Source organism: Hemitrygon akajei, chromosome 14, assembly GCF_048418815.1.
Source record: "Hemitrygon akajei chromosome 14, sHemAka1.3, whole genome shotgun sequence".
Classification (NCBI taxonomy): domain Eukaryota; kingdom Metazoa; phylum Chordata; class Chondrichthyes; order Myliobatiformes; family Dasyatidae; genus Hemitrygon; species Hemitrygon akajei.
Window position 1 is genome coordinate 65,308,006 of NC_133137.1, and position 19,189 is coordinate 65,327,194.

The 19,189-nt window shown below is 39.5% G+C and overlaps 1 protein-coding gene across 2 annotated transcripts in view; it reads left to right on the top strand.

The window, feature by feature from the left end:
- The window catches only part of lrrk2 (leucine-rich repeat kinase 2), a 130,695-nt gene that overhangs the window by 24,598 nt on the left and 86,908 nt on the right, over positions 1-19,189 (top strand). For both annotated transcript variants that reach the window (XM_073066270.1, XM_073066269.1), the window contains exons 5-14: positions 1,785-1,919; positions 2,041-2,175; positions 2,712-2,843; positions 2,967-3,086; positions 4,944-5,053; positions 7,325-7,404; positions 7,523-7,629; positions 7,713-7,842; positions 10,364-10,488; positions 18,097-18,221. In XM_073066270.1, coding sequence (XP_072922371.1) covers positions 1,785-1,919; positions 2,041-2,175; positions 2,712-2,843; positions 2,967-3,086; positions 4,944-5,053; positions 7,325-7,404; positions 7,523-7,629; positions 7,713-7,842; positions 10,364-10,488; positions 18,097-18,221 — 1,199 coding nt within the window. The remainder of the gene's footprint in view (positions 1-1,784; positions 1,920-2,040; positions 2,176-2,711; positions 2,844-2,966; positions 3,087-4,943; positions 5,054-7,324; positions 7,405-7,522; positions 7,630-7,712; positions 7,843-10,363; positions 10,489-18,096; positions 18,222-19,189) is intronic.

Below are 19,189 nucleotides of genomic sequence, written 5' to 3' on the forward strand. Positions count from 1 at the left end.
TGGGAAATTAAAATCTCCCACCACGACAACTCTTATTATTACACCTTTCCAGGATCTGTTTCCCTATCTGCTCCTTGATATCTCTGTACTATTGGGCAGCCTATAAAAAACACCCAGTAGAGTTATTGACCCTTTCCTGTTCCTAACCTCCACTCAAAGAGACTCTGTAGACAATCCCTCCATGACGTCCACCTTTTCTGCAACCGTGATACTATCTCTGATCAACAGTGCCACGCCCCACTTCTTTTGCCTCCCTATCCTTTTTGAAACATCTAAAACACGGCACTTGAAGTAACCATTCCTGTCCCTGAGCCATCCAAATCTCTTCAATGGCCACCACATCACAGCTGCAAGTACTGCTCCACACTCTAAGCTCATCCACTTTGTTCACAATACTCCTTGTGTTAAAGTAGACACATCTTGAACCAGCGGTCTGAGCGCATCCCTTCTCTATCACCTGCCTATCCTTCCTCACACACTGTCTACAAGCTTTCTCTATTTGTGAGCCAATTGCCTCTTCCCCAGTCTCTTCAGTTCGGTTCCCACCCCCCAACATTTCTAGTTTAAATTCTCCCCAGTAGCCTTAGCAAACTGACCCACCAGGATATTGGTCCCCCTGGGATTCAAGTGCAACCCATCCTTTTTGTACAGGTCACACTTGCCCCAGAAGAGGTCCTAATGATCCAGAAATCTGAATCCCTGCCCCCTGCTTCAATCCCTCAGCCATGCATTTATTCTCCACCTCATTCTATTCCTATACTCACTGTCATGTGGCACAGGCAGTAATCCCAAGATTACTACCTTTGTGGTCCTGCTTCTCAACTTCCTTTCTAACTCCCTGTAGTCTGTTTTCAGGACCTCTTCCCTTTTCCTACCTATGTCATTGGTACCAATATGTACCACGACCTCTAGCTGTTCTCCCTCCCACTGCAGGATATCGTGGTCGTGATCAGAAACATCCCGGACCCTGGCACCTGGGAGGCAAACTGCCAACTGAGTTTCTTTCCTGCGTCCACAGAATTGCTTGTTTGACCCCTAACTATAGAGTCCCCTATCACTACTGTGTTTCTCTTCCTTTCCCTACCCTTCTGAGCCACAGGGCCAGACTCTGTGCCAGAGGCACGGCCACTGTTGCTTCCCCCAGGTAGGCTGTTCCCCCCCCCCCCCCCCCCAACAGTACTCAAACAGGAGTACTTATTGTTCAGGAGTGCAGCCACTCTCCCTGACCAGATGAAGGTCATCGAGTTGCAACTCCAGTTCCCAAACGTGGTCCCTTAGGAGCTGCAGCTCGACACACCAGGTGCAGGTATGGCCTTCCAGGAGGCTGGGAGACTCCAGGACCTCCCACATCTGACACCGAGCACAGAACACCGGCCTCACACGCATACTTGCTTTCCACAATTAACACAGGCAAACCTACCTTACCTCCTCCCATTACCGCCTAAGTCCACTGAGCCAAAGCCCATATCATTCTGGGCAGGACCTTTCTTCAGAACACAGAATTCATAGATCTGTGACAAATAATTTTTGCTTGAAATGTGGACACATCTATTAGTGAAGATTTCCTAAACACATTGGATTTTAAAAGGACTAGCATGATTTGATTTAATACAGCAAATCCAAAGTGAATGATTGATGAAGTATCCATTGTTAATGGAACATTACTTTCAAAAGATGTAAATACTTAGCTATTTAGAGTTGTTAAAATTTTTGTTGATGGATGTTGTAATTTGGATTACATGCAAGCATCTGAAAAAAAGTGTTGCTTTGAAATCACATTGCAGATGAAATTTCATTATTGCTTCGAGATGAAGAAATTGATGTTTTCTCTGTGGTTATTGATGGAATGCGCAGATTTCCTAAATGGTGTGAAGTCCAGATGCATGGATGTCAAGTGTTGTACAGACTCTTAGAAAAAGGTATTACAATTACAAAAGTGGCTTGAAATGGTGTGGCAGGGGCCTGACCTCCCCCTATTCTCCTGCCAATTATTTCCATTCTTGCCAAATGGGTGTTGAAATATTTGGTACTGATTTTAAGTTTCAGATGAGCAGGTCCTTGAATTTGTGGAAGCTGAAGATCACCTTGTTATTCTTCAAGCCATTAAAAACTTTACGGAACATGAGGGTACAGTACTGTACGCTCTGAGAACTCTCCTTCCTTTGGCTGGTTCACGTAAGTCTTCTAGTTTAATAATCGCTTGTCAGAACTTTATCGAGCTATTTGAAATTATAATTTTGCTTAATAGTTGTGTGGTGAGCTACATATACCTGTCTGGACACCCCCCCCCCCACCCCCCCCCCCCGCTGACTGCTCCTGTGGCTCCTCCCGCAGACCTTGGCTCCTCCCATGGACCCGGTATAAAGGCGATTGGAGACACAGCCCTGGCCTCAGTCTCCAGGATGTAGTGTGGTGGTCTTTTGCTGCTTGTTCTTTCTTCCAGCCAATAAAAGCCTATATCTCGTCTCACGTCTCCGAGAGTTATTGATGGTGCATTAAGTTGCTAAATTGCTATCCATTAGTTGACTTATAATAGTTGGCTGATAAAGGAAATGAAAATGGTAACTGGTATTGAATCTGTCAGTGTTTATTAGGTGTGACAGTATGGACATAAGACATCTGTGAACTTGGTGATGAATGTTGAAGTAAATATTGCAAGGGGGCTGTAAATTAGTGCTTTTTTACTATTGAACATAAATTCTTATTTTCAGAAAATAATGTAGAAATCCTGATGTCTGGACATGAAAAATGTTACAGTCTGGTAATGGATGTAATGAAAAGATTTCCCGACAGTGAAGCAATTCATGAAGTTGGTTGCTGTTTATTTCAGAGGTTTGCATTTGGTGAGTTTAATTTCCTTATCAACATTGAATTGCAATTTTAATAAAAACTAGGCAGTTGAAGAGTACTTTTTCTGAAGAGAAAGTGAGCTAATTAATCAAACAAATTTGTATTTTGTTTTTCAGATAATTTTTACAGCATTTTGGTTCTCAATGGAGTACATGAAATCATCATTGAAGCAGTTATGAAATATCCACACAATTGTAATTTACAAGCTGCAGCTTTGAGCAGTATAGCTCTTTTAAGTAAGAAACATTCAAAAATGTTAGTAAAATAAATTATTTGAAATTTGTTCAAATATGGAGCACAACTTCATAACTTGCATGTTCTTTTCATCATTCTTCAGAAATCACCTAATGGAAAGGGCCCAATAGTTGCAGAATTTTAGAGAGCATGTGAATATGCTTCCTATTTCATTTTTTTCATAGCTTCTATTTTCCCATCAAGAACCATTTCCTTTCCACTTAGTGCTTTACTAAAGTAGAAAGAACGTAAATGGGAATTTAGCAGAGAAAAAGGACCTTTCCTCTTCATGGAAATTTAAACTGAAGCTTTACTGTGAGTTGAGATCTGTAGAATTTCTTAAATAGGCGACATGGGATGATATAATTTTAAATTGACTCCAAATTAATAATTTAAGCATTAATGGCATAGCTGGACTTAGCAGGCAAAAAACGAATTTAAGAATCCTCTATGAAATATTTACCAACTATTTTGTAGAAATCTTGATGAATCTGTGTATTATTTTTAATATCTTGGTTACTTTCCTGCACAAATTATCATGTCTGCTCCAAGGTAATGAATTTGCACAGTTTGACTTCAACTTAGCTGGCCAAGTGGTTAAGGCTTTGGGCTGGCGAATTGAAGGTCGTTAGTTTGAGCCTCAGCCGTGGCAGCATGTGCGTCCTTGAGCAAGGCATTTAACCACACACTGCTCCTGCACGTTTATAGCCCAGTGGCGGCGGTTGGTGCAGTATGCACTAGACAAGATATTGTAGACAAAACTTTGTGGGTTTGAATCTTGCTCCAGAAAATAAAGCAGAAGTTTTGTAGATGACACTAACCCAACATAAAACCAAAATGTTGTGTTTGGCCAATGCAAATCAACATTGCGAGTATATGATCGTTGCCCCTTACTGTTTGTGGGAACTAGTGATGTGTAAATTGTATCATGCTCTTCTTGGGTCATATCAGTGATTCCACTTCAAAAACACTTCACTACATACAAACATACAAGATTCTGCAAATGTTTAAATCTTGAGCAACACACAAAAAGTGCTGGAGGAACTCATCAAGTCAGGCAGCTCCTATGGAGAGAAATAAACAATCAGTTTCAGCCTCAGTTTTGCTGAGTTGGACAAGATCTTCAACTTCACCTCTCAGATTGCACGTTGTCCAATTTTACTTGCACCATATCTTGTGTCTGCTTTTGCTGGTTTGTAATTTTCTTGGATATAAAGTGACTTGTCTCTGTGGAGCATATGAGGTTGAGCAAGTTGGTTGGTTCGGAACATGACAGGAAAAGAATAAGTCCTTCAAGCTTACAACTCTTGTGTCATACATCTAAAAAAAACCTGAAATAGACAATGTAAAAAGATTCATCAAAATATTTAAAGATACTTTAAACAGAAAGAACAACTAATATATATCTATTTCTTAAATGTAGTGCTTTGTCCTTACCTTTTTGCTGTCCCATATTATTGCCATTCAAACAGTTTAACAGGTATATACATGTGTACAATATTGAATCAGAGAAGAGATTCCCTAACATGAAGGCTGGTGGATTCTAGCAAATTCCGGTAATATTATTAAATTATGCATATTCATGTTACAAAGAGCAAACAAAGTTCAGATAAATATTAGGTTATTTGAATTTGTCCAGGAGTCCTGAGATTTGCTTGTGAAAACATCTGCAAATTCTAAACCATTATGCATGAAGGCTCTTCTTTCATATACAGTGCTTTTACTGCTTAAGCATCAGAAAGTAAGCATGAGATGCCAATTTCTGGGTAGATTTGAATGACAAATCATTTGCTGTTATTATAATATCCCTTTTGACCAGAATACTGTATTTTCTGTTACTTCATTGTCCGCTTCTAAAGCTGAAACAATAATCGCAAATAAAGATCTTGGTGAGCAAAAGGATGATCTCTGCTGGCTGGAGGAATGCTCTAAGGCTTTGGAGTTATACAAGGGAAACGCTAAGGTCCAGGTGAGGGATGTTACAATTTACAATTTCTCTATTTAATGTTTTTTTATTCTGAATTTTCTTCTTGAAGTATTTAGCTACCATCAGGAAGCATAAGAGTAATATGCTGTAATTCATATCAAGTAATAGGAGTTTTTTTCCAAATGTGTAAAATTGATGAAGTCAGACTAGAGAGAGACCCTTTTGCCCAACATGTATTTGCTGACCATCATGCCTATCATTACTAATTCTACTTGCCTGCAATAATCCTATTTCACTCTGTGCCCTTTTCATTCCAGTAATTATCCAGACACCACTTAAGATATTGTTATTGTTATTGTTCTTGCTTTTATCACCTACTTGTTCTGGAAACAGACTACTTTTTGTGTATTAAATGATCTCCTGGATCTCTTGCCTAAGTTTATGCTCTCGTTATTTACACTAATATTTTAAGTGAGATCTTGTTGAAAGCTCTTAGAAAGTACAAATATGCCATTCCTAATGATTCATTCATTTAACTTTTGCATAAATTCCAGGTAACTTGTTTAATCATCGAGTCAGAGGGCACTACAGCACAGAAACAGGCTCTTCAGCACATCTAACCAAACTGTAATTCTGTCTTGTACCATCGACCTGCACCTGGACCATAAGTCTCCTTATCCCTCTAATCCTTATACTTAACTAAATTTCTCTTGAATGTTGCAATTGAACCCATATCTTTTGCTGACAGCTTGTTTTATACTGCCATCAGCCCTTGAATGAAGAAGTTTCCCAGGCAACAGCAGTATGACCTCAGTGGCTGGGAAGATGCTGGAGTTGATTATTAAAGTGAGGTCTCAGGGCACATGATAAAATAGGTCTTAGCATAGTTTCCTCAAGGGAAAATGTTGCCTGACAAATCTGTTGGAATTCTTTGAAGAAATAACAAGCAGGATAGACAAAGGAGAGTGAATCTGTGGAATTAGGCTGATTATTAAGTATGAGGGCTCAGGGTACTTGGAGGCACATGATAAAATAGGTCATAGTCATAGTCAGCAAAGTTTCTTTAAGGGAAAATTTTGCCCGAAAAATCTGGTGGAATTCACTGAAGAAATAAAAAGCAGTATTACAGAAAAGATTCCAGCATGGATAAAGCAGTGGCTGATTGGCAGGAGACAAAGAGTGCAAATAAAAGGATCCTTTCTGACTGGCTGTTGGTGACTAATGGTGTTCCACAGGTGTCTGTGTTGGAAGCAATTATTTTTACATTATATGTCAATGATTTGGATGATGGAATGGATAGCTATGTTGAAAAGTTTGCAGATGATATGAAAGTAGGTGGAGAAGCAGGTTGTTTTGAGGAAATCGTAGAGGCTATAGGAGCACTTGGACAGATTAGGAGAATGGGCGAAGAAATGGCAGATGGAATACAGTGTCGGAAAGTGTATGGTCATGCACTTTAGAACATAAAACCAAGGATGTAATGTTGACACTTTATAAAGCCTGGACGAGGCCTTACTTGGAGTATTATGAACAGTGTAGGACCTTTTTCTTAGAAGGATGTGCTGAAACTAGAGAGGGTTCAAAGGAGATTTATGAAAATGATTCCAGGACTGAAAGAACATTTGATGGCTCTGGGGATCTAGAATTCAGAAGAATGAGAGGTGACCTCATTGAAATCTATCTAATGAAGAAAAGCCTTGATAAGTGGATGAGGAGAGGATGTTTCTTATGTGGAAGAGGCCTTAAGAATAGTGGGCGTCCATTTAGAACAGAGATGTGGAGGTAAATCTGTTGAATTCTTTGCCATACGCTACTGTGGAGGCCAAGTCTTTATGTATATTTAAGGCAGAGGTTGACAGATTCTTGATTGGACAGGGAATTAAGGGATACAGGGAGAAGACAGGAGATGGGAGCTGAGAGGAAAATTGGGTCAGCTATGATGAAATCGCTGAGCAGACTTGATGTGTCAAATGGCTTAATTCTGCTTCTGTATCTTATGGTTTTAGGCTTAATCTAGATTTTCTCAATGCAACAGAGATTTCTGTTTTTCCAACTTGTGTTTTTTCCTTCTTTGCATTGTATATACCAGAAAATGTTCAAGTTCAATTTTGAATGTGACTATAAGTTTTGCTTCAGTGAAAATGTTAAAGCAGCTGAAGGTGGTGGTTCACGAAGGAAGTAAATAGTCATTGACAGCTTTTGTTAATGGGAGGGATGACTTAATCCTAACTTGTTCAAGTTGCAAGGTGCTATTACTACAAGACAGGTTGATCAGTACAAGTGTGATCAATTTTTGCAACACATTTCTTTCAGGAAGCAGCTTGTTGGGCTCTGAACAATTTACTCGTGTATCAGAATAATCTTCACACAAAGATTGGAGATGAAGAAGCATGGTAATGCCTTTTGTTGTTTTAAAAGTGCTCTGTTCTGGCCTCATTGTTTTTACGATAGGAGTATTTGAAAATTTAAATGGTTTTTATATATTTTGATTTATTCAATTTTATATTGTAGCTATCCAATTCATCGGCAGGTGATGGCAGCCATGTTACTACATTTTGCGTCAAAGGAAGTGTTTCAGGCAGCTGCAAGTACTCTGGCAACTTTGGCAGACCAAAGCAGTAAGTTGAAAATGGGAGAATGCATTCTAACTAAATATTAACTCATTTTCTTTGAATAATGTTTTGTTTTCTTTTGTTAATAGTACAAATAAGGAAACTTCTGTTGGGAAAAGGGATACATATCAACATTTTAGAACATATGAAAAATGATTTAGACTCGAGTCATATCTTGGAGAGTGCCTGCAAGTTACTTAATAAGCTTTATCTTGGGAGGTAAATATTTTTGTTTTTTGCTTGGAAGCATAGGTTATAACTGGAAGGCAAAGGCTATAAATTCTCATCCATCGTGTATAATACATGAACTGAACTGATCACTTAACTTTCAGTTGTCTTTTTCTGAGCTAGTAGGCAAAGCAGAAAAAATTGCTCTTTACTATCGAATTTCTAATTCTGGACTCTACTGTATTTGATCCTCTGTCTTTGCTACTTTTATCAGACTGTTGACTTCCACTGCAAATCTTTATTATATAACTGTTTTGAAAGTAATAAATAACTAATTTTTGAACTGTACATATTCTAACATTTCATCTCTGAATTGCGCAACCATAAAAGAAATATTATGCTTTTGACATCCTAGATTTATAGTGAACTTCTCTTATTGACACATTATGATTTAATTAGTCATTTGCTAATTTACTCAGTATTCATTTACCGCTATTCGATATTGTGATTTTTAACTAGACCATAATAAGGCAAAGGAACAAAATTCATCCATCCAGCCTATAAAGTCTGCTTTCCATGGTTGATTTATTATTCTCTTTCAATTCCATTCTCCTGTCTTCTTCCTAAACCTTTGACACCCTTACTAATCACGAGCCTATTAAAAGTCTTAGGCACAAATAAATAGCTACGTTACTTAAGACTTTTGCACAGTACTGTATTTGTCAGCATGGAGTGGAGAGTGAGTTTGTAAATCTGGTGGAGCAAAGGATGTTGGAAATGCCTAGGGTGGAGTGCTGAGGGAGGGGTGTGAGATAGGTGGCAGAGGAGGAGTCCTGGGGGCAGTGGGTGGCGAGGTTGCAGACACACCCAGCCCTGAGACACCAGGAAAGGCCATTTGATTCCAAACAATTGATTTATTGATCATTACAGAATGTCTCGCTGGTACTGCCCACTCCCTCCCCGCTCCCTGTCCCCTTTTTCCATCCATGATTCTCCTCTCCCTGCCCTTTATCCTATGAATGTACACTAATGTGGGAGATGTGCAGCATCTCTTCTGCCTATTTTCAGTATCAGGTTTATCATCACTCACATGTGTCATGAAATTTATTTATTTTTTGCAGCATAAAATTACTGCAGTATTATGCAAAAGTCATATGCAGCCTAGCTATATGTATGTGCTGAAGTATTTTGCACAGTAATGTTTGTGGCAATAAATTCTGCAGATTCATCAGCATAATCTCAGTGCTTAACGAAGGAAGATGTATCTTTTTAGCAACAGTATTTTTACATTTACTATTAATTATGTAATTGAAATGGATCTCATGAACTGCCTAACTTAGAATTCTCAGGTAATGTATAATCTGTATTTTTTTTACAGTTTTTAGGATATTTGCAAGCACAACTGCAAAAGTGGATTCCTTAATATCAGAAAATCTCCTAAAGGTTGTTATAGCTGGGGTTAGTTATGCGGACAAACTCCGGCTATCTATTCAATGCTCCCAATGGCATGCACCTCAGCTAGCCTCTGATGAGTCTAGCTCCTGGCCTTCACGTGTGGCTTAGCTACGAAGCCCAGTGGAAGCATTTCTATTGATAGGAGAAGGGGCAAAAGCAGGTTACTGGTGCCTTAAAACCGGTTGATTAGGGCAGATGGAGCTCATCAGCCATGGTTGGCTGCTCATCTAGGAGAAGGAAAACTCTGATCTCAAACTTCTGGTGCCTTGAAGCTATACCCACTCATGGGGAAGGCTTTGGGAGTAAACCCTGAGGGAAAAATCCAGAGCTGGAGTCCCTAAGACATTCCTACACTGAGTTCAGTGCTGACAGGCAACTCCTGCGATGCTGCTGGTACCAATCTGCCGTTCCTTTAGGTTCATCAGATGTGTGGAGAGGGGCAGCTTGCTCTCCATATCATACTGGCCAGGCTTATGTATCTAGTCAGCAAGAACGCAATATCCATGGTCAATTCTGACTGCCAGAGGCCCTCACTCACTCACATCCTAAGGGAAACTAGCTGTAATGTAGTTTCTGAATGTTAATTACCTGTTTAAATCAGAAAACTGCCAAAGTCATTTGCGTTCAATTCTAACCTGGAGAGAAAATTAAATCCAATAATATGTTATAAACAAAAGAGATTCTTCAGATGCTGAAAACTTAGAGCAACACAGACAAAATCCTAGAGGCAGCATCTGCAGAGGGGAACAAACAATCGAAGTTTCAGGCCAGTCCTGATGAATGCTCTTGCCCCTAAAATGTTGACTGTTTATTTCCCTCCATAGGTGCTGCCAGCCTTGCTGAGTTGCTCCAGCATTTTGTGTGTGTTAGTGCAATCATACATTGTTATGTTTTGAATTCTAATTAGATTCCAAATAATGAAACAACCCCTGTGCCATCTCTGCAGACTTTTTGATAAACTATATTCTCTATTATCATGAAAAATAGTGTATGTAGATATGATTTTATTTTGTTTTTGTAAATCTTTGAGGTAAAAGTGAAATTCTACAAATGTTTACATTTTGATTTTATTTTATGCAATAGATTACTGAGCTATAATTATTTAATGTCTTTTCAGCAATCTAAATCTAGATGTCAGGACTTTAACCTTAAGTAGGACAGTAAACACTTTGAAGAATTATGCAAACAGTTGTTCGCTACATCTTGAGGCCCTTCAGGTTATATCACATATAACTTGCCCTGGTAAGTAAGAAATACCAACTACCACACACAAAATGCTGGTGGAACACAGCAGGCCAGGCAGCATCTATAGGAAGAAGCACTGTCGACGTTTTGGGCTGAGACCCTTCGTCAGGTCTCGGCCCGAAACGTTGACAGTGCTGCTTCCCATAGATGCTGCCTGGCCTGCTGTGTTCCACCAGCATTTTGTGTGTGTTGCTTGAATTTCCAGCATGTGCAGATTTCCTCGTGTTTGCTTAAGAAATACCAACTGTTAGATTGGCATGTACAGTTGTTATTTTCTTGCAGTTTAACTTTCTATGCTTGTTTCAGTTTTTTATGTAATCACTTAAATATGTACATGTAATTTTTCAGTGAATTTTCCAGTAACTATAGTATAATTACATCTATATTTCTCTAGAAACTACATAGTTTTCAGTCGCAGGTATCGTGCTACTTAAAAACCTATAAAATATCCAGATTTATAGGTTTTATAGTTTCACCCAGGCCAGCTTGAACAATTACCACAAACGTATCGCCTGTGCAACCAGACGAGTCGACACACTAGATCACTGTAACACCATTATCAAGAAGGCTTGCAGTGCTGTCCCATGGCCACACTTCGGGAAGTCTAATCATCTGGCTTCTACTCCCAGCATACAGGCGGAGACTACAGCACCAGTGGTGAGGACCAAAAAGGTATGGTCAAAGGAGGCAGAGGAGTGCTTACAGGATTGCTTTGAGTCAGTGGACTGGGCAATATTCAAAGATTTTTCTCAGATCTGAATGAATATGCCAGTTGTCATTGACTTCATCAAGACCTCTGTGGATGACTGTCTGTCTTCGAGAACATACTGGATACACTCAAGCCAAAAGCCATGGATGAACCAGGAGATTCATCATTTGCTGAGGGCTAGATCTGTGGCATTTAAGGCCAATGATCCAGAACTACACATGAACTCCTGGTATGAACTATGGAAGGGTATTTTAAGAGCAAAAAAACAATTCCAATTGAAGTTAGAGATAAAAATGGATATACATCAGCTCTGACAGGGTTTGCAGGACATTACTTACTACAAGGCGAAATCTAACACCATGAATGGCTGTGATGTATCCCTCCCAGATGAACTCAATGCCTTTTTATGCACACTTTGAAAGAGAGATAAAGTGACATCTCTGCAAATCAATGCAGCATCTGTTGACCCTGTGTTTTCTTGCCAACGTCTAAATACCTTTCAAGAGGATGAACCCTCACAAGTTGTCAGTGTTACGTACCCCGTAACTGGGTGTCTAACCAGCAGAGAAAGAAGAATTTGTTGGGAGTATGGTGGTACTATACTAAAGGTGTTTATTAATAAAAATAAGCAAAACCATATCAATAATGCAAATATACATATAAAACCAGTTAGCAGTAATAAACCTAAAAGTGTAGGAATAATAATAATCAATAATAAACAAGCTCTATCGATGTCTAGGGGTAAATAAATTGTCATAGAAAAGTATAAAGTTCAGTTCATGAGTGCTGATGTAGTTATAGTTGTTGTATTGTAATCATTGGGGAGAGAGAGAGAGTGAGAGAGAGAGCGAGATGTAACAGCTACAGTCAGGCAAACCTTCCTTTGCTTTCTTAATCCGTCATAACGGTGTGGTCATTCAGTTATGACCTCTCCGTCCTTCTGCTAGACCGTTCTTCTGTGGTGGACTCATCACTCTGGCATGAGTGGACACACACACACAAGTCCCCACCGGCCCTGCTTTAACACTGATAGCCTTAATGACCGACCTCCTGGTTTGATCTTCGAAGCCCCCACCTTTCTTGTGGGTTCCAACACTCAATCAGTGTCCACTGGCGTGTCTGGAGGGTGTCTCTCCAGACTTGTCTTTTATCCCTACTCACGGGGACTCAGTTATCCATCACTCCTGAATGACTGTGTCCATCAAATAAGGCCACTCCTTCAGTCCACTGAGGAATGTTTATGAGCAAACTATTGTCCTTGCAGCGAAACAGTAAATAATTCAAAAAAGGAGTCACAATACGGTTAATCAGCAATTTCCCCGTCTCTCTTATCTGTCACCGATATTCTTGCTTGTTTTTCCGTCTCTCTTTCTCATGGTCAGCATAGCAACAGTAATAGTTCGTGTTTCTCGGGGGGGATGGTTAACTCTGTACCCCATTGTCCATCAGGTCTATTCATCACTCGTAACATCAGAACCAGATAATGTACCTGGTAAGGCACTAAAAACCTGGCCAAACAACTGGTGGAGTGTTCAAGGACATCTTAAATCTCTCACTGCTGCAGTCAGAGGTTATCACCTGCTTCAAAAAGTCAACGATCATACCAGTGCTCAAAGCAAGCAGGATGAACTTCCTCAATGACCATCACTCACATCTGCTGTGATTAAGAGCTTTGAGAGGTCCATCATAGCCAGAGTCAACTCCTGTCTAAGCAAGGATGTGGACCTGCTGCAATTTGCCTTTCAGTGCAATAGGTCTACAACAGATGCAATCTCACTGTCTCTCCAGTCAGCCTTGATCATTTAGATAATAGCAATATCTATGTCAAGCTATTGTTTATTGATTACAGCTCAACATTTAACACAATCGTACCCTCAGTACTAATTAAAATGCTCCAAAACCTGGGCCCAGGTACCTCTCTCTGCGACTAGATCCTTGATTTGTTTATTGGGAGACTACAGAAAGTGCTAATTGGAAATAACATCATCTCCTCACTGACAATCAACACTGGGCCACCTCAAGGATGCGTGTTTAGCCTACTGCTCTGCTCTCTCTATACCCATGATTGTGTGGGATAGTCACAACTGAAACACCATCTATAAATTTGCCAATGTCACAACTATTGTTGGTAGAATTTCAGGTGGTGATGAAGAGGCATACAAGAGTGAGATAGATTAGCTGGTTGATTGGTGTCACAACACAATCTTGCACTCAGTGTCAGTAAGACCAAGGAATTGATCACGGACTTCAGGAAGAGAAAGTCAAGGGAACACACACCAGTCCTCATCAAGGGATTGGCAATGAAAAGGGTGAGCAGTTTCAAGTTCCTTGCTGTTAACATCTCTGAAGATCTATCCTAGGCCTAATATATTGATGCAAATACAGAGAAGGCACAACAGCGGCAATATTTCATTAGGATTTTGAGGAGACTTGGTATGTCACGGACAACTCTCACAAATTTCTACAAGATGTACTGTGGAGAGCATTCTAACTGATGCATCATCATCTGATATAGAGGGTCCATTGCAGAGGATTGCGAAAAAAATCTGCAAGAAGTTGTAAACTCAGCCAGCTTGATCATGAGCACAGCATTGAGGACGTCTTCAAAAGATGGCATTCATCATAAAGGGCTTCCATTATCCTGGGCTACAATCAAGGAAGAGGTATGGGAACTTGAAGACAAACACTCAATGTTTCAGGAACAGTTTGCTCCTCTCTGCCATCAGATTTTTGAATGGACAATGAACCTATGTATGTATACAACCTTACCTTTTTTTGCTCTTTTTTGCATTACTTATTTAATTTTATTTTTATGTACATTTCTTACTGGAATTTATACATTTTTATTACGTATTGCAATATACTGCTGGCACAAAACAACAAATTTCATGACATATACCAGTGATATTAAACCTGATTCTGATAATTGTTATCACTGGAATTTTTGTTATCTCTAGCCTGAGTATGAAATGACCACAATCGTTTTTTCCTTTGGCTTTTCTTAGCTTTAAGATCATAATATGTAGGACCAGAATTAGGCCATTTGTCCTCTCAAGTCTGCTCCACCATTTTGTCAATGCTGATCCATTTTCCCTCTCAGCCCCAATCTCCTGCCTTCTCTCCATATCTCCTCATGCCCTGACCAATCAAGAATGTATCAACCTCTGTCTTAAATATATATAAAGACATGGTCTCCACAGGTGCTTGTAGCAATGAATTCCACCGATTCACCACTATCTGCCTAAAAAAAAATTCCTCCTCATCTCCATTCTACAAGGACGCTCCTCTGTTCTGAGGCTATGTCCTCTGGTCTCAGACTCTCCCACCATAGGAAACATTCTCTCCACATCCACTCTTTGGAGACTTTTCAACATTCGATAGCTTTCAATTAGGTCACTGCTGATTCTTCTAAATTCTAGTGAATACAGGCCCAGAGCTATCAAACAGTATTCATATAACAAGCCTGCAATCCTGGAATAATTTTTGTGAACCTCCTTTGAACCCTACCAGTGTCAGCACATCCTTTCTAAGATAAGGGGCCCAAAACTGCTCATAATATTCAAGTGAGGCCTCACCAGTGCTTTATAAAGCCTCGGCATTACATCTTTGCTTTTATATATTAGTCCTCTCAAAATTAATGTTAACATTGTATTTGCCTTCCTCCCCACCAAATCAACCTGCAAGTTAATCTTTAGGCAATCCTACACAAGGACTCCTGAGTCCCTTTGCACCTTAGGTTTTTGAACTTTCTATCTGTTTAGAAAATAGCCTATGACTTTATTTCATCTACCAAAGTACATGACCGTACACTTTCTGACACTGTATTCCATCTGCCGCTTCTTTGCCTGTTCTCCTAATCTATCTAAATCCTGCTGTAACCTCGCTACTTACTCAAAACCACCTACCACTTCACCTCTCTTCGCATTGCCCACTAACTTTGTAACAAAGCCATCAATTGTACCATCCATATCATTGACATACAACGTAAAAAGAAGTAGTCCTACACAGACCCCTGTGGAACACCACTGGTCAACAGCAGATAATCAGAAAAGGTTCATGTGGACTGCGGCCTATTTTAATATGTGCCTCCAAGTGCCCCAAAACCACATCCTTAACAATCGACTCCAACATCTTCCCAACCGATATGGTCATCCTAACTGGCCTATAATTTCCTTTCCTCTGCCCTTCTCTCTATTTGAAGAGTGGAGTGACATTTGCAATTTTCCAGTCTTCCCCAACCATTCCAGAAGTTCATGATTCTTGAAAGATAATTACTAATGCTTCCACAATCTCCTCAGTCACCTCCTTCAGAACTCTGGAGTGTACACTCTCTGGTCCTGATAACTTATCTATCTTCAGACCTTTCAGTTTCCCAATAACCTTCTCCCTATTAATGACAACTTCACACACTTCTGATCTCTGACACTCTTGAACTTCCAGCTTATTGCTAGTGTCTTCCACAGTGAAGATTGATGCAAAATACTTCACTTCATCCGCCATTCCCTTGTCCCCCATTACTACCTCTCTAGCGTCATTTTCAGTGGTCCAGTATTTACTCTCACCTCTCTTTTACACTTCATGTATCTGAACAAAGTTTTGGTCTCCTCTTTAATATTATTGGCTAGCCTACTTCTGTATTGCATCTTTTCCTTAATGACTTTTTAGTTTCTTTCTGTTCATTTTTCAAAGTTTCCCAATCCTCTAACTTCCCACTAATATTTTCTCAATTATATGCACCCTCTTTGGCTTTTATGTCAGCTTTGACTTATCTTATTACCCATGGCTATGTCATCGAGCCTTGAGAATACTTCTTTCTTTTTGGGACATTCATATCCTGTGCCTTGCGAATTGTTTTCAGAAATTGCAGCCATCGCTGCTCTGCAGTCATCCCTGTCTGTGTTCTTTTCCAATCAATTTTGGCTAATTCCTCTCTCATGCCTCTGTAATTCCCTTTACTCCATTGTTATACAGGTATATTCAACTTTAGCTTCTACCTCTCAAATTGCGATGTTAATTCTATCATATTATAATCTTTGCCTCCTAATGGTTCCTTTACTTTAAGCCCTCTAATCAATTCTGATTCATTGCATTACACCCCTATTGGGCTCAACCACAAGCTGTTCTAAAAGGCCACCTCGTAGGTATTCCAGAAATACCCTCTCTTGGGATCTAGCAGCAAACTGATTTTCCCACTCTACCTGCATATTGAAATCCCCCATGACCATTGTAACATTGCCCTTTTGGAATGCATTTTCTGTCTCCCATTGTAGTTTGTAGACCATGTCATTACTACTATTTGGGGGAGGGGGGTCTGTATATTACTCCCATCAGGGACTTTTTACCCTCACAGTTCTTTAGCTCTACCCACAAAGATTCAACAACTTCCAACCCTATGTCACCTCTTTGTAGTGATTTGATTTCATTTTTTACCAACAGAGCCATACCACCCCTTCTGCCTACCTGCCTGTCTGTCTGCCTGTCTCCTTGCGATACAATGCATATTCGTTGTTTTCTTAGCTCCTTTTTCTTGTTTGTTTTCTGTTCTAGTAACATTTAATAAAATGGCCATAAGCAACAAGGTTTATGCCTTATTCTTGACTTCTGATGAACTTTTGGATCACAAAGTAATCAGAATCCAACATGATCCACAGTTTGTGCTGAATGGTGTTACTGGAAAGAAATGGACTGTTTTATTCTGAGGAGAGAATTCACTGTTTTATTGAAAATACGTAGACTATCATGCATTGAAGTAAATTTTCCAAAAATTCAAAATAGTCAACATTTATTTTAGTGCTGTTTTGCAACTATTACTGAGACTATTCAAAAGTGATTCCATTTCCTGACGTAAATGAGATCAACTAACCAAACGTATTTGCTTTTATCTTTACAATATGTTTGGAAACCTCAGAACAACCACTAAGACTTCAGTGTATGAGCTGCCTTCCGTTCATTTTATAATATAGCGAAACACAGAAAGCTGTTTCTACATAATATTTCAGTAATACAAAAGACCAAACATGATTGTTCTCATGAAGTTGGCTGATGAGACATTGATCTGGAAACCTGTGTCCATTTTAAAATGTCTTGCGAGGTTTTGGTTTAACAGTTTATCTAAAAGACAATACTCACAATGCGTAATATGCTGTCAATATAGAAAGGACATGGAAACCATAATGATTGTATGGGGGTTTGAACCTGCAACCTTCTAAGAAATAATACCTGATTCAAAGGTGCGGTGAATCTCTGTCCTGGAGCTGGTATTTGTTTCCTAGATCTGCTCCTCAGGGTAAAGAATGACTTGCTCCCATTCCAGTTTTGCATGTTCTGAGGTGACTGAGGTCATCGTGGGAAATGCAGACACTTCCACTTATGGGGCAGGAGGAGCTTGATGGGGTGGGCTGGTAGGCTACTTGTGAGGCGATGTGTTTCTGCAACTTACATAGAGGGCCTCTGAGCTAATAATGCATGGCATTGAGTTTCTCTATACCATCCCGAATTATTATTCTCCACTTTGAGTGGCCATGAGCTAATGATTCCCACGAGAAAGAATGTTGCTTTTGTTTTCACAAGGAAGGTTTGTGTACATCCTTGAATCTTCTGTTCCTCTGGTAATTATAGACTAGATGGTATTACGTCTCTGGTATTATAGAATAGACAGTGCACTAATTTCTTTTGCTGTTGCAGTATGCATTTCTATACCACAAAATTTATCTTAAATATTTGTATTTTGCTTTAAATCTCATCATGAGCATAGGATGGAGTACACAAAATGGAAAATGTGCGAGTGAATTACTACTTGATCTTGTAGAGTGATTTCGAAGCCTGCTCTGTTGTTCAAATATTTTTTTAAAGTTCTTAATCACCAACAATTTGGTTGTATTTGTTCTGTTATCTAGTATCTAAAATCCATCTGAAAGAGGACCCAAGAAATATGGATGCGTTGGAATCAATGGCAAAATTAATTCACAAGCAGTGCTTGTTGGAGAGTTTACATGAAATAATTCTTGATAGTTTAAACAAGGTAAGTTTAAAAAAAATCATCTTTCATATGCTCAATTATGTGTATACAATAAAATTGGCCTAAATGTTCACAAAATTAACATCTGGGGAAGAAAAAATTCCGAACACAAACATTATAAGTCTATGTTGTCACGTACACGCAACCTTGTAAAAGTATCAGCAACAATAGAACACACCTAGAGTCTTGTTGTGCTGTTTCGTCATACAGTAACTTAAACCAGGTAAATCAAGAGTTAACAGTGTTATGCATACATAGGTGTAAGTATATAAATCCCCAAACTTCTTCAAGCTTAGGTGGTAAGTGATACAGTCTTACGATGGTATGTAAGAAAAGTTCAGTTCAAATGCACAGGTTAATTAATGCGAGATATTTGTAATCCAAAGGCGAATGTTGTGAGAAGGCAATTACGCCAATATTTCACAGATTCCAGGACATCAATACAAAATAACAATAGCAGTAGGTTTTATCTCTGAAGTTGTTCCACGCCACATGACATGACAGTGATCTTCAACGAATATCCTTTCAACACAAGTGGTACCACACCTGAATTCAGCTATGGGATATCTCAAGGTGGTGGCCACAGGATACTCAAACAGAATCCATGTATGGATTATCACCAACAGTAGCTTATCACAAAGGGGACCCTCTTCAAGGAAACCACCACCCAGGCAAGGGTCGACTCACTGGTAGATTCCACAAGGTTACCCCAATCACACACAACGTGATAGCCACTTATGCAGTTCCACAATATACGAAATAACTCCAACAGTGATTTGCCACAGGGGTGCCTTTCTTCAGTGAACTACCACACCCAGACAAAGGGTAAACACACACACGTGGTATTCACAAAGGTTTCCCCTCACCAGAGAACCCACTCCCTGTGGATTAACTAAGTGACAATCACACTTTTATATTCGAATGGAAACAAACTCGCCCTCACGGGCTACTTATCAATACTCTGGATTGAT